The following is a 23,587-nucleotide window of genomic DNA, read 5'->3' as shown; positions in this document are numbered from 1 at the left end:
TGGACAGTGTGAACTAGATCATCTCAGCACATTTGTTAGCAATATTAATCTAGTATGGACAGTGTGAACTAGATCATCTCAGTACAGTTGTGAGTAAAATTAATCTAGTATGGACAATGTGAACTAGATCATCTCAGCACAGTTGTTAGCAATATTAATCTAGTATGGACAGTGTGAACTAGATCATCTCAGTACAGTTGTGAGTAAAATTAATCTAGTATGGACAGTGTGAACTAGATCACCTCAGCACAGTTGTGAGTAATAATAAAGGTCAACCATCATCATTAAATAGCTTATATGACAGCTAAGAAATATCATGTTCTGTTTGGGAGATACCATAGTTTAAAATTGCTGTCATTTTGTAAATCTGTAATATGTCATAGTGCATTTCTCTTTGATTTCATGTTCATATTTCCAATGTAAAATCTTAACTGTGGACATTGAAACCCCTGCTATCATAAGGTTTTGTTAAGAGCTTTCCATCTCCTTGAGAGAAAATTGTTATAAATAAAGAAAAACCAAAAAGAAGCACATGTAATAAAATGATGTCATATTTTAATAGACTTGATGAAGTCTTCAGCTTTGTTTGCAGAATAAACAGTAAATCTGCAGAATCTCAAACGGCATAAGATTTTTCTTAGCTATTTGGGGAAGTTGTACATGAAATTCAACACCAATAATGATGGTAGGGTTTTGTGTATTAAATCTAGTGTGACTTTGAACACCTCAGTCAAAGCTATTAGCAATATAAATCTAGCTGGATTTTGTGAGCTAGATAACCTCATGTAGTTATTAGCAATATAAATTTTGCTGGACAGTGTGAACCTCGATCACCTCTGTCACAGCTATTAGCAATATCAGCATCGCTGGATGTTGTGAGCTAGATCACATCAGTACAGTCATTAACATACTACTGGCTAAACCACCCAATACACTGAATAATTGGTTAACTCCACATGGCTACAAAGAGCCACTCCACCCAGTACCTTATTTGTGCTCCTTTCATCATTGTCATCCAGTTAAACATACTCCAATAAGTGATGACAGATGATCTGACACATGTGCATTTGGATACTTTCTAACGGACGATAAAGAATCATTTGACAAAAATAATGTTTGTTGATATATGGATCAAAATAAACTCTCTGCCTCTTTGTAGTCTAGGTGAAGTACATCCATACAAATCTTCACCAGGAGCTCAGGTAACAGAACCTTGCTGACATAGTCCAAAAACTGAAAAACAAAAAGCAGTTGGTTGGTTAGTTGACTGAGGAGATTTACCTTCAAATACTCATACATACAGTATAGGTTTCAGATAGCAGGGCGGTTTAGTTTTAGATTTGGTAGCTGGAAGATCTACTAATGCTTTCTTTCCCCTATCCATGTATCATCTATATGGGCAGTGTATATACGGAGTAAAGTCAAGATATTTGTATCTACCTGAGTATTATCAGTGTATATATTATCAGTGTATATATTATTAGTGTACATTATAAGTAATGTAGCCTCTATTGGAATTTTATTCTTGTCTGTTTATTCTTTATTACACTACCTAAAGAACTGTTACACTTCAAGTAAATTACTAAATCAGAGAGACATTTGGAAATGTTTCCTTATTTTTAAATCAGCAATACAGGGTACAGTAAATGTTGAGCAACAGCGTTACAAAGCATCCCAGGCACATCTGCCAGTTGTCCTATAATTGAAGAATTGATTCTATAGAAAAGTGTTATTTATGTTACCAAACTGTTACTTCCCAAAACTGCATATCAAATATTTAAAAATAATAAACATACCACTTCCCAATTAAATTAATAACACATACCTATATTTGAATTTCAATCATCTAAGCTCACAAGCATAATGCACAGTTAAATAAGTCTGGGAAACCTATATTTCATATATTGTGACGGCTACTACAAAATTCAGAAGCCTATAGAAACATGTTGGCTCTATATCTGGACAATCAAAATAAATTAAGGGAACCTATAGGATCTATATTGTAACAGTTTCGTGTAATTAAGGAAGTGTACTGTTCCTTTATTGTGACCATTCTGAAAACATGGAAACCTACATGCTTGTTTGACAGATGCAAGGAATCAGCTAAAACTTGCAGTTCCTATACTTTGAAATTCAGGCTTTGAGGAAGCCCATAGGCTCTTAATACAATACAGAGAAATCGGTGACGCTTGTAGTTCCTTTATTATTAATCAGTATGTATCATTATCAGTGGACCACTTACCTTGCTACTTTTTCTGCAGAAGATTGGTACTAAGGTATCCATGATTATCTCTAGATTATCCACAGAAAAATCCCCATAGGAAACCAGATACATCATTTCGGCTGTTTAAAACAACAGAACAGTATATGGTGATGGTTGGCAAATGTCAGTTGTTTTTTTATGCTACAAAATAATGCAAAACATAAATTTCAGTTTAATATTACCAGCCAGGCAACATTAATATTGTGAGAGTAACATCTATCTTGAAATTCAATTCTCAGAGTATGCATTTACAGATAATAGACATTAATATTGGTAATGTATGCTCTACAAAACAGTCAAAACATTTCATGTATCAGAATTAGTATTTCAGGTCAAGTAGCTGGTTGCACTAAATGACTAATGTGCTCTACCAGAGTTCTCAAGTGTTTCTTCTTGCACACCTGGTCCTTATTTGCAAATCAGACTATTTGAATCCATCCTGAAAGTGATAGGCCTTTGAGGAACATTAACATTTACGTTGTACTCATACACATGTATTGTGGCAACTACATAATCAGTTCCATACCCCTAAGGATAAAGAAATATCATTGTAGTTCATTGCCACATTATCTTACCTCTTAATGAACTACTACTCTTGTACTCTGTATGTCGCAGACAGGCTCTCTAATGGAAATAAAATGAGACAGTGTACTTTTAATCTTTGGAGATCTGATAAATCTTTCCGAGCACAAGGATTGCACAGGATCAACATTTCTGGATCAATCCAAAATTGGACCTAACACAAAATCCATCCAGACCAGATTTTTTCAAGAGAAAATAAAATCTGCAGCTCCTAAAAATATGCTCAAAGCAAGACCTACTTTGGTAACCAGACAGCAAAACTGCAGTGCAGTTGCAATGATGCTACATGAATAATCATATATGAATGTGACACACTAGGCTGTAGGGTATAGCCAGGATGAACAACATACTTCAATCTAGCCTGGACATATGACAAGCAATATTCACATTGATTGGTAGCTGATAAACAAGATGGACACTTTTCTTGTACAGTATTCAGCAAACTGATTGATCTCTACCAAAGACAACAGGCTTCTTCTCGGGCCTCGACAAATATTTTGAAATGTACACGCTAGTTGGCGACCTTGACTAAAAATATAATCGTGAAATGCAAAATTCACTCGGCACTATGATTGCTGTTGAAGTCTCCATAGTACAGATCTACACATCAATACTTTCTGTGAACAAAGGTTTGGCACTTGGGCAGATACATGGTGCTACGTAATTGCACATTGGAAATAATGTTTCTGTGCAATATGAAATTTAAACTTTTTCCACCTAAAGTATGTGTTGAACAAAGTAAACATGGCGCAATCTCCGCATATGAAAACTTCCTGTACCTACCTGTAACGCACGTGCAGATAGCGAACCATTTTATACACAGTTAATTCGCATTGATAAAAATCTAACTAGGCAACGGTTAATTTTTGTAAACAGCACCTAGCCATTTCCCCAAAGTAACTACATCCAAACCTGAAGTTATTATTTGGCACTGAATCTCAACAATTGCAAAATACGAGTGAAAACTTCAACAATGGAAGCAAATATATAATACCGATGATTCAGTGATATCATTCGTTCCAAATACAACGCTGTATGTACAAAGAGTACACCTTTTTGCACACAATGTAAGCAGCAAAAGTAGGCAGTGAAGCGACACACTGACGGCAATGGCAATTTGTTTGTCTCCTGAACCCAGATTCTACGGCTGCCAATAAGCTACTTTTCAATTGCCAACAGCCTCCTATTCTTATAAGGCGCACAAGTTATATTATAGGCTGGTCGGTGGGAGATACGGAAGATTATGAAACAAGGTTTCCACAGTTTCGCCTCTGGTGACTCCAAGTGACCTATGACCTCCACAACAAAAAAATAGGCTTCTTGAACTTAAAGTGTCACAACAACATACTAAATATGAGATTCGTCCAAGCTTCCCTTTGTTATACTGTATATCATGTTTACAAGGTTTTCACAATTTGATCACTAGTGACAGAATAAAGCTGAAATGCAACTAATTAGGGGTGAAGTAAAAAAATAATGGGATAATGATAGACTAATAGTTAACAATGTCTGTGGTTGTATTTAACTGCTCAACTAATAACATTTGTTTCTACTTTGTTGTATCTACTAGCTAAAATTAAGCTCACAGTTCCAAAGTCAGTTACTGTGTTTGTATTTGATGTTTATGTACCTAATGTCTAATGACAGAAAAATGCTAGACTGTCTTTTTTTTTCTACAAGCAAAACAGCAATATTTTGTTGTATTCAGCCAGTAAATGTCAAGGCCTGACTATGATAAACTGTATATTTCCTTTCTTGGATAGTATTTACAAATATTTGGAAGAAATGTTACTTCAAATTGAGTTACTACCATCACCTCCTTAAGAGATAAATCTGGTTAGATTTTCAGAAATACCTGGCTAGACTATTATTAGGGATGCACCGGATATCCGGTCCGGCCGGACTATCCGGCCGGATAGTGAGGAATTATCCGGTTCCGGCCGGATTTTTTTCAAAATCCGGCCGGATCTTTTTCAAAATCTGGCCTGAATTATTCCTTAAAAAGGTGTTGGTATTAACTTATATCAATGTAAACTATTTCCAAAAATTAAGTAAGGAAAAATTAGGTTTAACATGTTTAATTTAATTTTCTCAATGGTCTGACCCACTGTTTCTAAAGATCAACCAAAATAATATGAAGCTATATACAACAAATACAGTTTGCAGTGAAATCATTTCTTGCAGCCTTCATCAGTTTAATATTGTGCAGTTAAAATAGACCATTCATATACTTATCAGTCAAAATACTGTTCCATTGAATCTTCACTTTCCCATTATTGTTGGCATTCTCTTGGATATCTCTTGTCACCATGAAAGTTCCTAAAAGTTCATGAAAAACCTAAATCATTAAGTGTTCTAATGAACATTCAATTCCATTTTAAAGGATAGATAAAAGTATTCCATGCTAACTTTGTGAATAATTGCTTAGTCTTTTTATTTTTGAACTTTAATGACTCTAAATGAACTATGGCATAGTCTACTTGTAAAAAAGAGTAGGTTACTTGGGTTTTGTACTGGATATGGAACACACACGGTCACATGTAACAAATATAGACATGCATATGAGAAATATAATGTGTCAAAAGTTTCATTTATTCAAACAATGTGTCTACAACCTTTGACCTCAATTATCATATTCAGGTTTGCAATTGATCCAAGCTATAGGAGTTACTGTGTTGACAATATTTTCAGACTTTGACCTCTGTTGACCTCAAATTACCTTTGACCTACATAGAAATGACAGACTCTTGGTAACCACTATGGTGGATTCACAAACCAAGTATTAAGTCCTCTGATGCTTTGCTATTGCAGTTATGTTTATAAATATTTTTATAGACTTTCCCTAAGGTTGCCCTCAAATGACCTCCACCAATTTCAATAAGGTTTTTATACTCAACAAGGGAGAGCCACATACCAACTATGAAGTTCAATCAAGTTTTCCTTCTTGAGTTATCAAGATTTCCAGGTTTTCAGACTGACCTCAAATATCTTTTGGCCTCCACCAATTTCAATAGGGTTTTTGTACTCACTAAGACAAAGTATTAAGTTCAACCATCATGAACTTTCTGTGTTATTGTGTTTACAAGCAGTGTCACATACAGCAGATCGACATAAATATGCATACACATGCTATCACCTCCACATCGATTGCTTTGCCTCTGGTAAGGAATCCAGAATTGTTTTGAAGTATCTTATTTTTAGTTACAAATAACTAAATTTTTACCCTTCCTTGAAATATTTCTCTGAGGTAACTCGCATTGACTTTTGTAAGGTATTGCAGTTGGTCCCCCGAAAGCTCTGAGACATTCCTGGTAAGTAAAAGAAACAACAGTGCAGGAGTTTCTTCACAACAATTGTAAACATGACACACAATTTTAGCAAAGTGGTATTTGCTTGAAAAATTAAGTGAGTTTAATGGAAATTATGGGATCATAATTATGTGAATGATATCCAATGCCAGACTTTACAGTTATAAGCCTTTCACAAATTTTACATTAGTATGATCTTTTTTACCCTGTTTACAAGCAGAGTGACAAACACACTGAACCAATCATGATCTCATAGGTTTTGATTATCATCAAAACCAAAAAGGCAAAACATAATTTCTGGGCACAGCCAAGTTTGTCAAACTGTATGATTCTCAATGAGAAGAAATCGTGAAATATTGTTCCAGTATTAGTAATAAAAAAAATCAGAGGAAGCAGAGTATGTCCAGGTATTTATGGACTTGGTATGACATACAACCCTACACGAATGAACATATAAAATAGTTTTCATGTTTGATCACACTTACTTGATGGTTTTCAAGGATTCCTCCATTTCATCGTCACTGAAATCACAGTCTATGACCTCTGACCTGACATCCTTCTTGGCATCATTTATCCACCATCTGCTACATGTCTCAGGTGTGACTTCTAACTGAGATTTATGATGAATGCCACCCACTTTCTTGGTCCTTTTATATGCATTATCATCAAATTGCTTCAAACTACCAAATGATTTTTTCTTTTGCAAGTTAGTGGCTTGAAACGATTTTGGCCTTTTCTTTATATTTCTGTCCTTTGAGGCTTCACCAATAACATGTTTCAAGGAAAAGCTTTCATTTTGACTTTGGATATATTCATAGCTGCATATTGGAAAAAATGTTCGTTTACCACTAGTTTGAAGATTTGAATAAGCATGAGCAGAAACGTTGTTTTGAAGACAGTTATCATCACCACTAGTAAGACAGTCAGAACCATCTGCAACTGCAGTCAGTTTTATCTTCCTTTTACTGGTTTCTTTGTTTAAAACATCCTTTTGAAGTGATAAACCAAGTTTTCGAATGATGTGGTGTTCGTTAACATTTTCCTCTGTAGGTAAATCTTTATGATAGCTGTTTGATAATTCTTTGTCTCCTGTCGACTCTTCAAAAGCTGTTCCTGCGAACACATCCATTTTTTTCTCCACTACTCTGGCATAACTTATTTCTGGAAGACTATCATCTGACTCTTGAGAGACAGAACTTCCTGACTGGTCAAACCTCAAAGAGCCATCACCTTCCTTTAATATACCTGGCATGGCCTCATCATCCAAGTTTCTTTGGCTTTTAAGTTCAGAATTCACAGGAGTTTCATTACAAAATAGTGCATCCATGTTTTGGAAACATTCATCATTTCCTATTGCTCCCTGCCATGGGTGATCCCTTTCAGAATGAAGTTTAGGTTTATTGTCACAAGTAGCGTTACTCAATATCAACAAATGATCACTTTGACAATTCAAGACTGCTTTGCCAGTTTTCTCTGAAATGACAGGTGCAATTTCTTTAGCTCTAACATTAGAAGATTGGCCAACATGCTCAGCCTCAGTTTCGATTGTGCAATGCTTCGGCTGTATAATTTGAAGACGTTCTCTAGACTGCTCAAGGTCTGTCTTATCTTCAGCTTTCAAACACACTCGTTTAAAGCTTTTCTCTTGTAATAAAAGTGAAATATCTACATGGCATGACTCCTCATCGCTGCTAGATGGATTGATGGTTTGGTACAATCCTCTTTTCAATTTTTTTCTCTTTCTGTTTTCAACCTTTAGAAGTGAACTTTGATCGTGAATGCTTGAGTCTCTTCTTCTTCCCATCAAAACTTCCTTTCTTGCACAATTTATCATTTCATCACCTGATCTATCCTCTTCAAGTTCTCTATTTTCCTTGAAAGATGGAAATATCAAGCTTTGCTTCTTTTCATTTGTGTTCATTGTCTTACCTACATATTTGTCTCCTAAAATGTCAGCAAAACTTTTTTCTTTCTTCCCCATTATAAAATTATTTTCGTATCTGGGATATTTGGTGAAGGATATTTCCTTTTCTTGTGCCTTCTCAGAGCAATTTTCTTGGCCTTTAATAGCTGTACATTCAACCAATATATCTGAACTTAATTTGCTCTGCTGTATTCCCATGGCATACTCTGTAACAGGACAGTTCACGCCACAAGTATCTTTCCCATTGTAATAGTCAGGGTCATAACAATTACTAGAATCTATTGTCTTACTCCTGATGCACTTCTCTCCAAAATTCCATTCAATACTTTGTTTCTTTCTGCAACCACTGATTTCATGATCCCTCTCGGTGTAATTCTGTGTTAAATACAAGCTATTTCTTTCAGCATCCAAGATATTACTTTCCATTTGAACTCTGTCCTTCTTTTCCCTGCTTTGCTCTGGCATCTCTGACATTGCTGTGTTCTCCTTTGAATGAACACTCAGCCTATGGTGAATATCCAGGTTCATGTTCTGGATTTCCTCATGATCCTGTAGTGCAAGATCTTTATGACAGGTAATACTTAGTCCATTGTTGCTAAACATGTAGTTGTCTGATGACCTTGGACAGCCTGGCACAAACCCAGCTCCATCAGAGGCTGATTTCATATTTGTCTGAGAAACACTAAAATAGAGCAAGAATTTGTATAAACATTACACAGGTATTCAACATTGTGACTATGTTCCAAACTGGTTTATTGCAATATAAAGGAAAATGGAAAACCAGTATCATGCCATAATGGATTGTATGTTTATAATGTCACCAAGGAACCAAGGCAATGAACTGTAACTTAAAGATAACTACAAAAGTAATGGCAAATTGAGAATACATGTCTAAAAGTTTTTAACCTCTACTGACCTTTGATCCACATTAATAGTTTGTATTCCATGCACATCATAAGAGCATAGCATCATTCACAACTCCTTTTTGACCAAGGTATTTCTTTGGTGTTACATGGTTAGAACATTTTCATATTTTGGTCTAGCTTGTACATTAATATTACATAACAGTAGCATGACCTCTGTCAGCATTCTTGTCTCCACATAACATGTTTAAAAGGCTTCAGGTTTTGAAGGCTACTTCACTTACCTATATACTGTAACCTCTGTTGCAAATTATGGAATTCTTGCACTACACAGATAAAAACATTTGCCCAAGTTGCAAACTTTGGGATCAAGTGATTTCACCTCTGTTGATATCAAATGACAATTTTTACATACTTTCTTACATCGTGGTCTTGTTAAGACCCTAGTATGAACAGCCTAGTCTACCTTTCTTATTCACAAAGCTATTTTCTGTACTGCCCAGAGAAAGCCCGCGGCAACGCTTTAGATTGATAGTAGGGTCTTGTTCATTTCTCCCAAGCTATCTTATGTTTTCCTTTGATTTTGGAAGATTTGCTTCGAAAAAGCGAAGAAGCCAATCAAGTTTGTAGAATGAGAAGGGGGGCGTTGACCAGAGGGGTCCAGTCATAGAGGGCGCACAATGTGAATAGGTTACCAGTTCATTCTAGACACGATAGAACCAGCATTCTGAGATTGTGAGGAGACAGGTAAGCAAGGAGCTAAGTAAATTTCACAAAGTTCTCCTACCTGGTTTGAGAATTTATGAGCCATGTACATTCTTCCTCAGCATTGTCTACCCATAATCTACCAGATGAATAACATCTGGCATTATTTTTTAAGTAGAATGCAGCCCCCAGCATGATATTAAATTTGTTCTCTAAAAGATTGATCAGTTTCAACAAAATCAAGAGAGGGTTCTTAGGTCTAGGTTATGCATTAAGATTGCTTGAAAATAAATGATCTCTGTAAATTACAATAGATCACACCATTTTGTATTTAAGCACCCCTCCATAAAAAAAAACTTTTCTCAAAAGGAGATATACTGTAGAGCTTCCCCCTAAAAGAAAGCTTGTACGGGCGTGGTATTTACAAGCTCCCCTCACACACATACACACCTCACCGCATGTAACCAAAAACATGTACACCAGCAAATTCCGATAAATTTGTTCTGCCTTCAGCAAAGAATGAACAAAGCCAATATTTCTAATTCATTATCTCACAATAAGATATTTAGATTATCATAAGAGACTAATAATGTTTATTACCACTTACAACAGCTTTTCATCCCAAAATTGTGAATCTGCAACTGCTGCATTATAAATATTTGAAAGCAAAAATATTATCTCACATTTTTTTCAGGCATAGTTTCTTTTTCTTGGCATCACTGCTCACAGTTTTCCTAGGACAGCTTTCACTTGTGCTTGTAGATTTGAAGTACTTGCTTATTGGCTGCGAGTTGGTGCTGATTGACTTTGTATCATTATACAAAATTGAATCCTTGTTAACTGGAACATTTTCACAAACGACAACTTGAGCCTTTTCAGGAAAAAGTAGCATGTCATCAAATCCTCCTCCTAGCAGAGTAAAGAAATATAAAACTGAAAAACTTTAAATTCATGAAGAATTTCCTTCTTTCCAGTCTGGAACTGGGAATTGAAAATCAGGCCTCAGCATTGTTACGAATGCAGGATTCTGCGTCTGGGACGCAATTTATTAGCCAGGGACGCAAAATCCTCAAATTGCTTGCATCCTGAGCACTGAAACTTCTTTTTTTTGAGAAACAAACCAGGCACACACACTCACAACTAGTTCTATGAAAAAACATAACAAAGCACATTTTTTAATGAACATCTCTCTTTCTTTCTTTTCAAAAATCCACAACTAATTCTCAAAAACTTCTCCAATATTTCTTCCAACCCTACAGATGATTGAATTTGTTTGAAAACAAATAAACCATAACAATGTACGCAAGCTAAAGGGTTAACAACACTTCCATTAACAGAGATTTTCATACTAAAATTAGCCAATGATGGTTTCCAAATTTCCTGTGATTAGATTGGAACTGCCAGGTTGGTTAGGCTTCACTGTGTCATACACTAACAACGGTAGGATAATATAAGTTTCGTTAACACAAAAACATGAAGAAACAAATGTTTCGAGTCAGAATACCAATTGATGCACTTAAGGTGACCAAACACATCATAAATTATTCTTGAGGCATGTTCTACATGCCATCGGTCATAAATAGAAATTTTACAACATTTTATGGAGTTTTGACTTTTGAGACAAGGTGGCTGTTATCGCTACCATGATTCTTTTCAACAGTTTCAGATTTTCACTCAACACTGGTTGATTTGATCACAATTATCGAGTTGAAACAAAAAGTATTCAAACGTTCCACTAAGATAGTTTGTTCATACACCGTATTTTATCCCTCTGCACAGGCAAAACTTCAGTGAAAATAAGTAAGGAAATGTGAATTTATACTACAGGAATCTAAATGGCTAATTTTCTTATTTGGGTACAAAAGTGGGTACAAACACCTTTGTTGCCTATTTGCAAGGACAAGTTTCCTGAATTTTTAAGATTAAAAATCTAAAAAAAACGAAACCAAATCACAACTTGTACACGTGCAACCAGAGCCAAACATACAGAAGGCTTTAGCATAATCCTACTTGTGAAGAACAGGACCTAAACTCCTCAGCTAGGTGAACAAAATCGGTTGACTTAATTACAGGCAATTTTTGCACTACGGCGGATCTGAACATTTTTTTTTACCAGAATGGGTACCTGTACAAAACAAAGCAATGAACAAGAATGAAGTGAGAGAGAGGACAAAAACATGTCAAAACACGAGGAAAGTAAAGAAATAGTGACAGAAATTTGGTTCCAAATGTTGGAAAATCCAAAAACTATCACCATAATCAAGCTAACGATGGAAAAACGTTGACACAAATCTTGGTAAAAACCTGTGTTGTTTCCTTTAGAATGGTAGATTTGGAAGGAGTAAGTGGGCGATTTCCAAAGAGGGTTTAGCAGTGCTAAAACATTCCGATGTGTAGTTAAGGTTAGATGTGGAGTGGGAGACAGGTAAAAGAGGAGCGAAGTAAATTGACATTTTCAGGTTATTTATGATCATATGAAAAACCTCTCTTCTATGCATTTAATACCTTGATAACTGATAGAAATCTGTAGCATTAAATTAAACGTAAAGCTGCATGTTGCATACAATGTACTACAATCTGGTGGTACCATGGTTTATGATTAATGGGAAGATGAAGTACTATGAATAATAGGAAGATAAGATACTTGAGCACATTGTAATCATTCAAATCCATGCAAATATGCATTACAACATAATATAAGTTGTTTAATGAAAAGATAATAAATAAAAATCTTCACTACAGTGTGAAATTTGTATGACACAAAAATTGTCTATACTGAACTGTATGGTTAATTACCTGCAAATAAGGAGTTGACAACTGGAACTGGTTGTAACAACATAGATCTCTTAGACTCTTAGTAAGAATGAAGTGAGAGATTGAGAGATTCTATTTGAATTTACACTAACCTGAGTGGTTATGAAATGATCCAATGTTTGGAACCCGATTGCTACCGTCACTTGGTATTAAGCAAATCTTACTGAGAGAGTGCCTTCTCAATTGCAGACCCACTTTGATTTTTGCACCTGTCGAGATAAAAGAGTGATTAAAGCTTATATATGATTATTTACCTTCTAATACATAATATTATTCCTGATATATACCATGATGTGATGAACAGTTCAAATCACAAACAAAATTGATTGAAACCATGTTGCATTATCTGTTTTTCCTGCTATTTGTCTGTACTGTACGTTAACTTACTGGGATACAATATACAGTAGCACCAAATAACAAGGTCAATCAGGCTTACAAGTATATGTTGTACCCATTAACTGCTGTAATCTCCAAGATCCATGGGATAATCTCTCTCAACACACTGGACAGTTGTGAGTTTATTTTTCAAGACATCTATTAATTTTAGTATATAATTTGTTTAATATGAATTAAGAAACAGAACTTGGCTAATTGGCCATTTAAAAAGTTTTCTAGATGTCAGATGCAAACAAATATTGTAGCAGATGTACTTATTCCATAATAAAAGTATTAAAAAAAAAAAAATAAAGTAATAAAAGCATTTTTTAAATTTTTTTAACGTTTTCCTTACTTCCATATTACAGTGATTAGTAAGAAAGGATTAGAGTTATGAGGGGACATGAAGTGCAAAGGCATCCTTCCTTGCCAGTGTTAAACAGTGACAGGTCTACCTCACAACAGGAAGTTCCAAGGAGCAGTCGCAACATGATGATAGGGGGGGGGGGGAGAAATGACAGACTGACTAGACATGAGATATCGTCATTCGTGAATACAATTGTATGAAAATAGTATACAATAGTAAATATATATCTCAGGAAATGGAAACAAAAGTCATACAATTAGCTATTTGTGCAAGGGATTAATGCACAGTGGTTGCAATGTACAGTAGTTGAATTTGTTAAAGCATTTGATGTCACATTATCTTGTGATCATATTCATAGGCGTACGAGGCGGGGGGGCAGGGGGGCAGACTGCCCCCCCAAATTTCCAGAGGACAAGAAATTCGGGCAAAAGTCCTGAAAAATTTGGGCAGCCTGAGAGGAGAAAAAAAAAAATCTCCTCCCCGAATTTCTTGTCCTCTGAAAAAAAAAATATATATATATATATATATATATATAATATAACGAAAATCCACGTTTACTCCAAAAGAAAATATTATTAGAGAAAACCAGAGAAATAAGATATGACTCATAATTGACAAATAAGGAGTAAGTTTTACAAAATATATTGGAATTTTCGGTCCCCCTGGGACCTTCGTCAGCAATACTTGGCAGTCGAATGAGAAGTACAAAATGTGACACAATGAAAGTATGACGCTAGATAAGAGTAAGTTGCAATGATGGAATTAAAACCAAATAAACCATGACTATACAGGAAGCGGATTAAGGAGCAAAGAACGGATTACATATGCTTGTAGAACTGGTAGTTGTTAAGGGGTCCCAAGTCTTTGTTGAGGCCGGTGATGTGAGACTTAATACGAAAGATCCAATCGATTTCTTTACGTTTACGTTCAGTAGTTGATTTGAAGTTCGAGGCAATTAAAATACATTTTAGGTTTTTTAGAGAATGACCATGAAGATTGAAATGTTCGGACACTATTATTTCAGGAATTGGTACGCTAACTGAGCATCTTTCAGGATACATGGACTCCGTACTCAACCCTCTATTAACCCATATTCCTTCTTATATACAGGACACTACGCATTTTTTGAGAATTCTTAACACTATTCAGGCGTTACCAATTAATTCCTTACTCGTTACTATGGATGTATCCTCTTTGTACACTAATATCCCTCATGATGAGGGAATTATCGCTTGTCAAAATTTTCTTCGTGAGCATGCCACCAACCCCACTTTAGGTGATGATCTTGGTCCCATTTTACGTTTCATATTAAGTAATAATTATTTCTCTTTTAACGGGAAATATTATCTACAAATCAATGGTACCGCTATGGGCACTAAGATGGCACCTTGTTACGCCAACATATTTATGCACGAATTAGAACAGGAAATGCTATCCACTTCTCCTCTTAAGCCATCACATTATTATAGATATATTGACGATATATTTTTTGTCTGGCCACATGGTGAAGAATCTCTTAAGTCTTTCTTTGATCATGTTAATTCTTTTCATGACAGCATTAAATTTTCTGTCGAAGTTTCCAAACATCAAATTTCATTCCTAGATGTTCTGGTCAAGTTGGATGGCAATTCCTTAACCACTTCGGTCTATTATAAGCCCACTGATATTCATATGTATTTACACTTTAATAGTTTTCACCCACATAATCTCAAGAGTTCTATTGTTTACAGCCAATGCCTTAGACTTAAACGCATTTGCTCCAACCCATGTGATTTTAAACACCAGGTATCCATATTAACTGGTTATTTCTTGAACGTCGGATACCCCCTTCACTTAATTAGACAGGGTATTTCCAGGGCCGACAAGTTGAGCCGTGAGGACTTATTAAAATACAAGTCTAAAAGTCCCAACACACGCATTCCGTTCGTTGCCAGTTACAACCCCCTCATCAAATCTTTCATTCGCTCCATCAAACAGGAATTTGCTGTATTTCAAGACGATCAGTCTGTAGGAGAATCGTTTAAGGTACCCCCCATGCTAGCATTTCGTCAACCCCCCAACCTTAAATTTCTTCTCACTTCCTCCAGACTCCCCCGCTCAGTTTCCACCTCCGCAGGCAATTTTCCTTGCGGTAAACCTAGATGCCAAATATGCCCCCATATTACCCCAGGCACCGTGGTCAAGATTCCCAATGTTGACTTTAGTCTTAGACCCCCTTCCCTCTCTTGTGATTCTATTAATGTTATTTACATTTTCTATTGTGTACTTTGCAAAGAGGGCAATTATGTAGGTGAAACAGGCTCCCGATTCCGCTTACGTTTTAATAATCACAAAAAATCTATTCGTGATAATTTTGCAGGATTCCCAGTGTCCGAACATTTCAATCTTCATGGTCATTCTCTAAAAAACCTAAAATGTATTTTAATTGCCTCGAACTTCAAATCAACTACTGAACGTAAACGTAAAGAAATCGATTGGATCTTTCGTATTAAGTCTCACATCACCGGCCTCAACAAAGACTTGGGACCCCTTAACAACTACCAGTTCTACAAGCATATGTAATCCGTTCTTTGCTCCTTAATCCGCTTCCTGTATAGTCATGGTTTATTTGGTTTTAATTCCATCATTGCAACTTACTCTTATCTAGCGTCATACTTTCATTGTGTCACATTTTGTACTTCTCATTCGACTGCCAAGTATTGCTGACGAAGGTCCCAGGGGGACCGAAAATTCCAATATATTTTGTAAAACTTACTCCTTATTTGTCAATTATGAGTCATATCTTATTTCTCTGGTTTTCTCTAATAATATATATATATATATATATATATATATATATATATATGCAGTAGCTTGCCCGATCTTTTTCAATTTTTTGCCCGACAATTCCATGATTTTCTTTACTTAGCATCATGATGCCCGAATATTTCCGTGTAACACCACCGTAAGCGCAGTTCATCTGGGCTACCCCGCTTTTTGCACGATCAGTTTTTTTCTAACTAGTCAATTGTATACCTGGACCAAGGGCGGCGGAACCGGGGGGGGGGGGGGGGCACAGGGGGCAGGTTAAAAATGTGCCTTTTTTCTACATAAAAATTGAGGTGCCTCAAGTTAGCAAGAGGCCAGGGAACCAGAATGAACACTCGGGAAGGGCCGTTTCCGGCCATCTGAGGGGTTTGTAAAACCAAAAATTTTCTATTGCGCTCCGCGCCAACCGATGGTGGCGCTCCGCTCAGATAGTCGTGCATACAACTTTGCAAATCCTGGCTAGGCCCGTGACTTTTAACAAATTTCTGTGGGTCAAACTGAAAGCTATTTCGAATGGGAAAAAATTTGTTAAGATATTAACAAGAAAAATATGGTCGCATGTCGTGAGTTGGGTATCCCAAAAGGGTGGAGGAATAACGCTTTTCCGAAAACTTTGTCACAAATTTGATTGGTATTTCACAACCCCTTATCCTACAGTGCTGGTTAATACCTCATTTTAAGCCTAATTTAATATGCTTTCAGTGTGGAGAAACATGAGATCATACAGTGCTCTGTAAAAAAATGGCATCAGTTTGAATGAAAAATGCCAGGGGTGGAGGTGCAGGCGGATGCGGTGCAGGCGGATGCGGGAGTGAGCAATATATGAAAAATCATGGGCATAAGTTCAAATAACTGGTTTCTTTTACCATGCTTTTACAAATTTAGACAGGAAGGAATGTAAAAACAGTATTTAAGTTGATTTTTTCAACAATTGATACGCGATAAGTCGTGACTTTTGGTTAGAGTGCATATTTCTGTAATTTTGGCTAAAAGTCTATATGCAATGATGGAATGGGCATTCATTACCTTAATTACTGGTAATCCTATTAGTGAGCCAATTTGAATACTAAAATAAGTTATTTGTTAGTCTATTCTTCCATTTTTAAATTCATTTTCATTACTTCAAGTGGAGGAACCTACTATTTTGCTTTAACAAAATACTGTAAGACATACTGTACATCTGGGTTAGGAGTGGAAAATTTTGGTAATTTCAGCCATTGGTATTGTACGCAACAAAGGAATGGACATTCAGTACTTAATTAATCCCATAAATGAGCCAATTTAAATATTAATTGAGTTATTTGTTTCTCTATTCTTTCATTTCATAACTTCAAGTAGAGAAACCTCCTAATTTGTTTTAAAATAAAGTCATGCATTTGTGTTGGAGTCAAAATTTTGTTATTTCAGCCGTTGTATTGTGCGCATCAATGGAATTGATTTTCGTTACCTTAATTAATCCTATTAATAAGCCAATTTGAATACGTTAATGAGTTATTTGTTCTATTTTTTCATTTTTAATTGACTGTAACATTAATTGCAGTACCTTAAGAACTTGCTTGTGTATATATTTCTCTTCTTGACTTTAATTTCCTTAATGATAGAATAAACTGTTCATTAATTACACGTAAAAATGTCGTTTACCTTGCTGATGTAATTAGCATATGAACTTCTTAATGTAAAATATTTTGAATTATACCATTTGAAGTATTATCATGTTCAGAACAAATCCTCCAAATCTGGTAAATTTCTTGCATGAAATAAAAATTTGGTAGGACTTTTTGTGAAAAAGGTCCGATTTGAGAAAAACGTGTTTGAAAATTGAGATTTACATCTAGACGGCTGTGTATTAATTAATTAGTAATTAAGAATTATTTCGAAAAATAAACATGTTTTATGGCTAAAAATGGTGTTAACTATTAGAGGCTATCAATATATACATATATGCTGATGGAGTGATGTGTATACACAAATAAGATAAAACAATAAGAGTTATAAAGGGTACTACTGTAAATATCAGGCTGCATCAGTCCAATCGAATTTCTGCAAAGTGCCCTTTGATGTCGGTGCCCCCCCCCCAGATTAAAAGTGCTTCCGCAGCACTTGACCTGGACATCCCCAAGACCCCAACATGAGTGTATATAAGAAACATTTTCTTTTTCATGGATGGTGGGGGGGGGGGAGAATGCCTACAAGCCTAGAAGTACAGGTTTATCATATTCTTTGTTATATTTTATACTTTTTTGTGAGACAAATTGCAGTCTCACCCGATACAGCGACATTATCCCGCCTACGTGTCGTTGATCAATGTATGTTTTTCTGGAGGTAGCTGAGTACTGTGTTAAAATAATAAATAAGGTAACTAAATAGGAGCTTAAAAAATATACTGTCCCATTTTTCCCCTTCAAAGTGATGTTACAATTTTTTCGTCTTCTAATTTACCAAATTTTTGGGGAAGTGTAAATTTCTAAAACGTGAGATTATAAAATAAAGAATGTTTAGATGCAACTTGCAAGGCCTCAGAAGTACCGTTTCCGGCAATCTGAGAGGCATTGTGTGCCAAAAATTTTCTTGTACGCTACGCGCCAACCGATGGTGGCGCTCCGCTTAGATAGTGTCACGGGAACTTTCGGGCACAAATAGTTCTGCCCCCCCCAAACTGAAATGGTCCCGTACGCCTATGATCATATTGAAACAAAGTTGTTCACCCTCTCTGTCTATCTCGTCTGGTAAAGTTTTACAGAAGTTGACAATGTTTGGCCCAAATTAACTAGAGCAGCAATGTTGTAGAATCTCAATCATACTACAGTGCATACTACTTACAGTAAGACAGGTATTGATTAATCTTGTAGAATGTGGAGAATACTCAAATACTTACTTGTGAGCACAGAACCAGATTCTAATCTTCTGCTACTCTCTTCATTTGTCTTTTTCATCTTCTTCTTTATCCTAAGTTCTTGCTTCACATGCTCTTCCATTCTGTGCAATATAGGTTCTCTTATCATCTCCAAAACATCCTTTGAGAAATCAGAAAGCAAATTAGGTTAGTAATTTCTTTCAAAATTTCATATAAAAATATAAAGTATCATATAAAGTATGAACGTCTACAAGCTTGGCTTTTAGAGTTATTTGTTTACAAGAATTTACATAGTTTCGTTATGTTGACTTCAAACGACCTTTGATCTCGGCCAATTTCATTAGGGTTCTTGTACTTAGCAAGGGAAATCTTCATACCAAATATGAAGTCCAACCAAGTTGTCCTCCTTGAGTTAATATGTCAACAAGGTATTCAGACTCTGACCTCTATTGACCTCCAATTACCTTTGATCTCCACCAGTTTTTTATCCTGCTTACAGGCAGTGTTCCCATAAACACAGTTGCACACACGCACAAACACCCACAAACACACCGCATAGATTCCTTATGTCTCTAGAAAGGAATCAAAAACTGTTGTTACACACAAAATGACAGAAAGTGTTATACCCATATGTTGGAAATAATGAATATCAATGTTTAGATTGTATAAATTATTGTAAATGTCTAGGATCATTAGGTTAATGAAATATACATTCGAAACGGTGTATCACAAACTCCACATTGACAGTTTGCTAAATGTACTTAAAATTTAGCACATGGATTGCCTACTTGTTAAATGTTTTACAGTGTTGAATCTTTTCTTTCATACTTAATCTTCCTTTCATTATGATTATATACTCCAATCGATACTTTGTTATGCATCCACCTTAGGCCATGTTTAGAGAAGAAACAGAACACAAAATGATTAAGCCTAAGAGCAAGTGAGCACAACTCAATGACCATTGAAACAGGGAAATACTTACATCAGACTATAATCAGCCTAGTCTTACCTTTAATTCATTATCTGAGAACCATCTTGTACAATCTTCACCATGGTTGTTCGGCAAAATGGTTAATTCAAGGAGAACCAATATTTCTTTTCCAACCTAGAATGAACCAACACCTCAAGAGTCTTAATCCTGAGTTAAGTTGTAGCTTTAATGTAACAACACAGAGATACAGTAACCAAAGACAATGATGTGGTATTCTTAAATACATTTTCAAACCAGAAAGCCAACTGGCTTAGTGATCCTTGCAAGGTTTTGTATGAGAACATTCTACAGTAACACTGGAAACAAGATATTTAAGTCTTGACCAATACTGTCTTTAAGTGATCAGCAAGGTTCTTGCACTAATATGGACCTAATTACAAAGTTCAACTAAGCTTTCCTTTTGAAGTTTTTTGGGTTGATAAGGTTTGCAAAAGTTGACCTTAAATGACCTTTGATCTCCACCAATTTCAATTGCGTTTTAAACGTAGTGAAGTGAATGTTTGTATTTGTTCTATGAACCCGCAAGCATGTTTACGACTTTGGCTAGTTCATGCAATGCTTGTGAACAAGCTAGGTTCTCTATTGTTCAGACATGTGGTTTTAGCTGGTTGTGTAAAAAGTTAGCAAGGCTTGGCAGTTCTCATCAGCTGTTCATCAAGGCAGGTTCCAGCTGCTGTAGGCTCCCCCATCTGTTTTCTTAATGCCCTTACTTTAAATCTACTTATTTGTAATTTTGAGGTGTTAATCGATCAAACACTGCAGTATCATCTATACTCAATGTGACGAAATGAGGTACACTTGATGGCATGGATGTCTCAGGTTTTTACAAATTAGTTCTGGGACGAGAAACCAATGGTTTGAACGAAGATGGCAGCTGACCAGCGAGTCTACTGTTTTCTGTGATGGAGAGCCAATTAACCCAAGTGAGCATGGTGACATGTCTGGGATCGCACCATGAGAATTGCTTATTTCTATTCCGCGAGTGATGTTATTCGTTCCGCAAGTGAGCAGTTGATTGAGTATAAGATAACTATATTTCACCTGCACTAATGTTTGTTTAATTATGATCTGATTGTAAACTAGGTTTCACTTATTGAGTAGGCCCATGTTAGGATACACAGGAGTTTTCTATTTGAGCGTTCTATTCAAGTTACTGTGAGTTACACATTAGTCAAATATCTACAAGTTTGAGACTGGTAGAATAGTTTATTGCGACGATGTAACATTATTTCTGAGATTTATCCCCAGAAAGAAATTTATTTCCCAGAGTTAGAATGTGTAATGTTTCATAGTAATATTCTTGTGTTTGTTTCAAAGAGGGATTGGGTGTTGCTATCTACGAGCTAGTACTATAGGAGGAACATTTAAGCCACTCATGGGTGAAATTGTTCTCAGGTTTAGGTTTGGAAATGTACCGTTCTGAGCCAATGAGGAACCGCATTCAAGACATTAACTTACTTTAGTCTATCTTATTATATTCATGTATTAAATCCTTCAATTTATAAGATTTGATTGATCAGTCTATTAAGCTGGATTTATACATTGAAATGTTTTCACTGTATTAACTTATGAAAGTTATGATTAACTGTAATATATGAGAGAAATTGCCCATTGCATAAAAGGTGTTCTGCCTGAATGTTTGCCATGTATACAGTCGTGTATAGGTGTTGTGCATACAGAGTTACACCTGTTGATCTCAAATGACCTTTGAACTTCATCAATTTCAATAGAGGTTTTGAATTTACCATGGGGAATCTTCATACATGGTACAAAGTACAAATTTTAACCAAGATGTACCTTTGGAATTATCATGTTTTTACAAGGTCCCAGACTGTGACTTGGTGACCTCAAATGACCATTGACCCATACCAATTTCAATTGGGTTCTTGCACTCACTAAAGTGGATGTACCAACCTTTTTCTTCCTCCCACCTTCTCCTTCCTCCACCCTCTCCTCTTCACAGATCAAGTTTTCCCCTCCTCCCCTTCTTACCATTCACCTCCATTAATACTAAATAATGCTCATTGTTAGACTAGAGTTTACATCTTTAGCCCTTTGAAATCCTTAATCCTTTTTTGAATGTCCCTTTGATCTCACTGAGTTTGCCTTTGTCCCATTTAGAAATTTGACCAGTGGTGACCTCAATGACCTTTGACCTCTACACAAACGTATAGGCTTCTTGCACTCACTAAGGTCAATTGATGTATAGAGTTCACCGGGTTTACAGTGTTTACAAGCAAAGGCATCTCACAAGCACCCACATGCTATCACCATCGCATAGATTCCTATTGCCTCTGGCAAGGAATCAAAAATTATAGAATTGATGAGCTCCATAAACCAGAAAGCCAACAGGTCAAGTGATTCCTCCCATGTTTTAAATGAGAGTGTTCAATGTACAATAAGACTGCACCTAAAATTGCACATAAGCTTTGACTGCAAACAACCTATTACCTGCACAGTTCTGATACACATTAAGGTGGATCTACATGACTAAGTTTCATCCAAGCTTTACATTTGGAATTATAGTGCACTTTTCAGACTTTGGACCTCTGGTGTCCTGAAATGACCTTTCACCTCAACAGAAACCTACAGAGGTCTTGTACTTAGCTATGTAAGTATGAAAATTCATTCAAGTTTTGCTTAAAACTTGTACTTATCCAGTTTACAAGGTTGTTAATCTTTGACATATGTTGACCTGAAAGGACGTTTGCCCTCCACAAGATACTGGGTATCCTAAGTATGAATTTCATCTAAACTGCATCTAGAACTTTCTGACTTGGACAACTGGTGTCCTCATATAATGACCTGACCTTTATAAACTTTATAAACCATTTATTCACTAAGGCTGATGCAAAAATTAAGTATGAAGCTCATCCAGGCTTTGTAAGCTTCTTACAAAGGTGGATTGACAAATAAGGTTAAAGTTCATACAAGCTTTGCATTTTAAGTTAGTCTTTACAAGGTTTTTGATACCTGTTGACCTCAAGCAACATTTGACTGAGCTACAAAGAACAAAGGGTTCTTCTACTCTCAAAGGTGGATCCACATATCAAATGTGAAGTCCATCCAGCTTAGCTTTGATGACATTTCTTGTGTAAAATATTTTCAGACTTTATAACCTCCGTTGTCCTCAAATAGCCTGTCACCACTGCCTGCAGTTATGGAGTTGGATGTTTTTATTATAGTGTTTACCAGCCAGGCCATCTCATACACACACAAATCACACAATATACCTCCAAAGCTTCCGTGGCCATAATGATATCAAATATTATAGTTTGCATCCATACCAATAATAGGAAAACAGCATAAGTTTATAGTTATTTCTTCCAATATGTACCCTAATATTACCACAATATTATGCTGAACATGTAATTTTGTTGAATACAGTAGCTCTGCTAATTAATTTTCAATGTTACTTGTACATTGCAACTGCAAGCGAATGCATGTATGCATTTAAGGATGAAATTGTTTAAATATGAAGCGAAAGGACTGGAAACTTTAATCAAAAGTAAAGAAGGTTGAATTTACGAATGATGAACTAACCAGACAAAGGAGGAAAGAATCACACCTCTACAGATAGACAAGTTAAGAGATGTAACATACTTAAAAAGGAAAGTTCAAAAAATGGGCGAAAAGCGGCAAGGATCAAAGAACACAAAGAATAAGACTGACATTGCAAAGTGAATCTTTCAAAAACTGATTTGCAGGGATAATTCACAGTAGAGCTCTTGAT

The 23,587-nt window shown here is 35.9% G+C and overlaps 1 protein-coding gene and 1 long non-coding RNA gene across 7 annotated transcripts in view; both read right to left on the bottom strand.

Moving 5' to 3' along the window:
- Nucleotides 1–529: 529 nt before the first annotated feature.
- Nucleotides 530–23,587, bottom strand: part of LOC139970536 (uncharacterized) — a 30,313-nt gene continuing 7,255 nt past the window's right edge. For 5 of the 6 annotated variants that reach the window (XM_071976317.1, XM_071976318.1, XM_071976320.1 and 2 more), the window contains 9 exons: nucleotides 19,873–19,968; nucleotides 18,885–19,023; nucleotides 12,552–12,668; nucleotides 10,329–10,554; nucleotides 6,639–8,759; nucleotides 6,069–6,153; nucleotides 2,839–2,887; nucleotides 2,243–2,343; nucleotides 530–1,233 (listed from right to left, as the gene is read on the bottom strand). In XM_071976317.1, the coding sequence (XP_071832418.1) occupies nucleotides 1,132–1,233; nucleotides 2,243–2,343; nucleotides 2,839–2,887; nucleotides 6,069–6,153; nucleotides 6,639–8,759; nucleotides 10,329–10,554; nucleotides 12,552–12,668; nucleotides 18,885–19,023; nucleotides 19,873–19,968 (3,036 nt within the window). In that variant the 3' untranslated portion in view covers nucleotides 530–1,131. Of the gene's footprint in view, nucleotides 1,234–2,242; nucleotides 2,344–2,838; nucleotides 2,888–5,076; nucleotides 5,165–6,068; nucleotides 6,154–6,638; nucleotides 8,760–10,328; nucleotides 10,555–12,551; nucleotides 12,669–18,884; nucleotides 19,024–19,872; nucleotides 19,969–23,587 lie in introns of those variants that run through there. The other variant, XR_011794164.1, reaches the window with a different exon arrangement.
- Nucleotides 14,554–16,037, bottom strand: LOC139970547 (uncharacterized). Its single transcript, XR_011794168.1, has 2 exons — nucleotides 15,263–16,037; nucleotides 14,554–15,206 (listed from the first exon to the last, which is right to left on the bottom strand). It is a non-coding gene; the product is annotated as an uncharacterized lncRNA (long non-coding RNA).

The sequence above is a fragment of the Apostichopus japonicus genome, chromosome 8 (genome assembly GCF_037975245.1).
Source record: "Apostichopus japonicus isolate 1M-3 chromosome 8, ASM3797524v1, whole genome shotgun sequence".
Classification (NCBI taxonomy): Eukaryota; Metazoa; Echinodermata; class Holothuroidea; order Aspidochirotida; family Stichopodidae; genus Apostichopus; species Apostichopus japonicus.
This window is presented reverse-complemented; position numbering and strand designations above follow the sequence as displayed.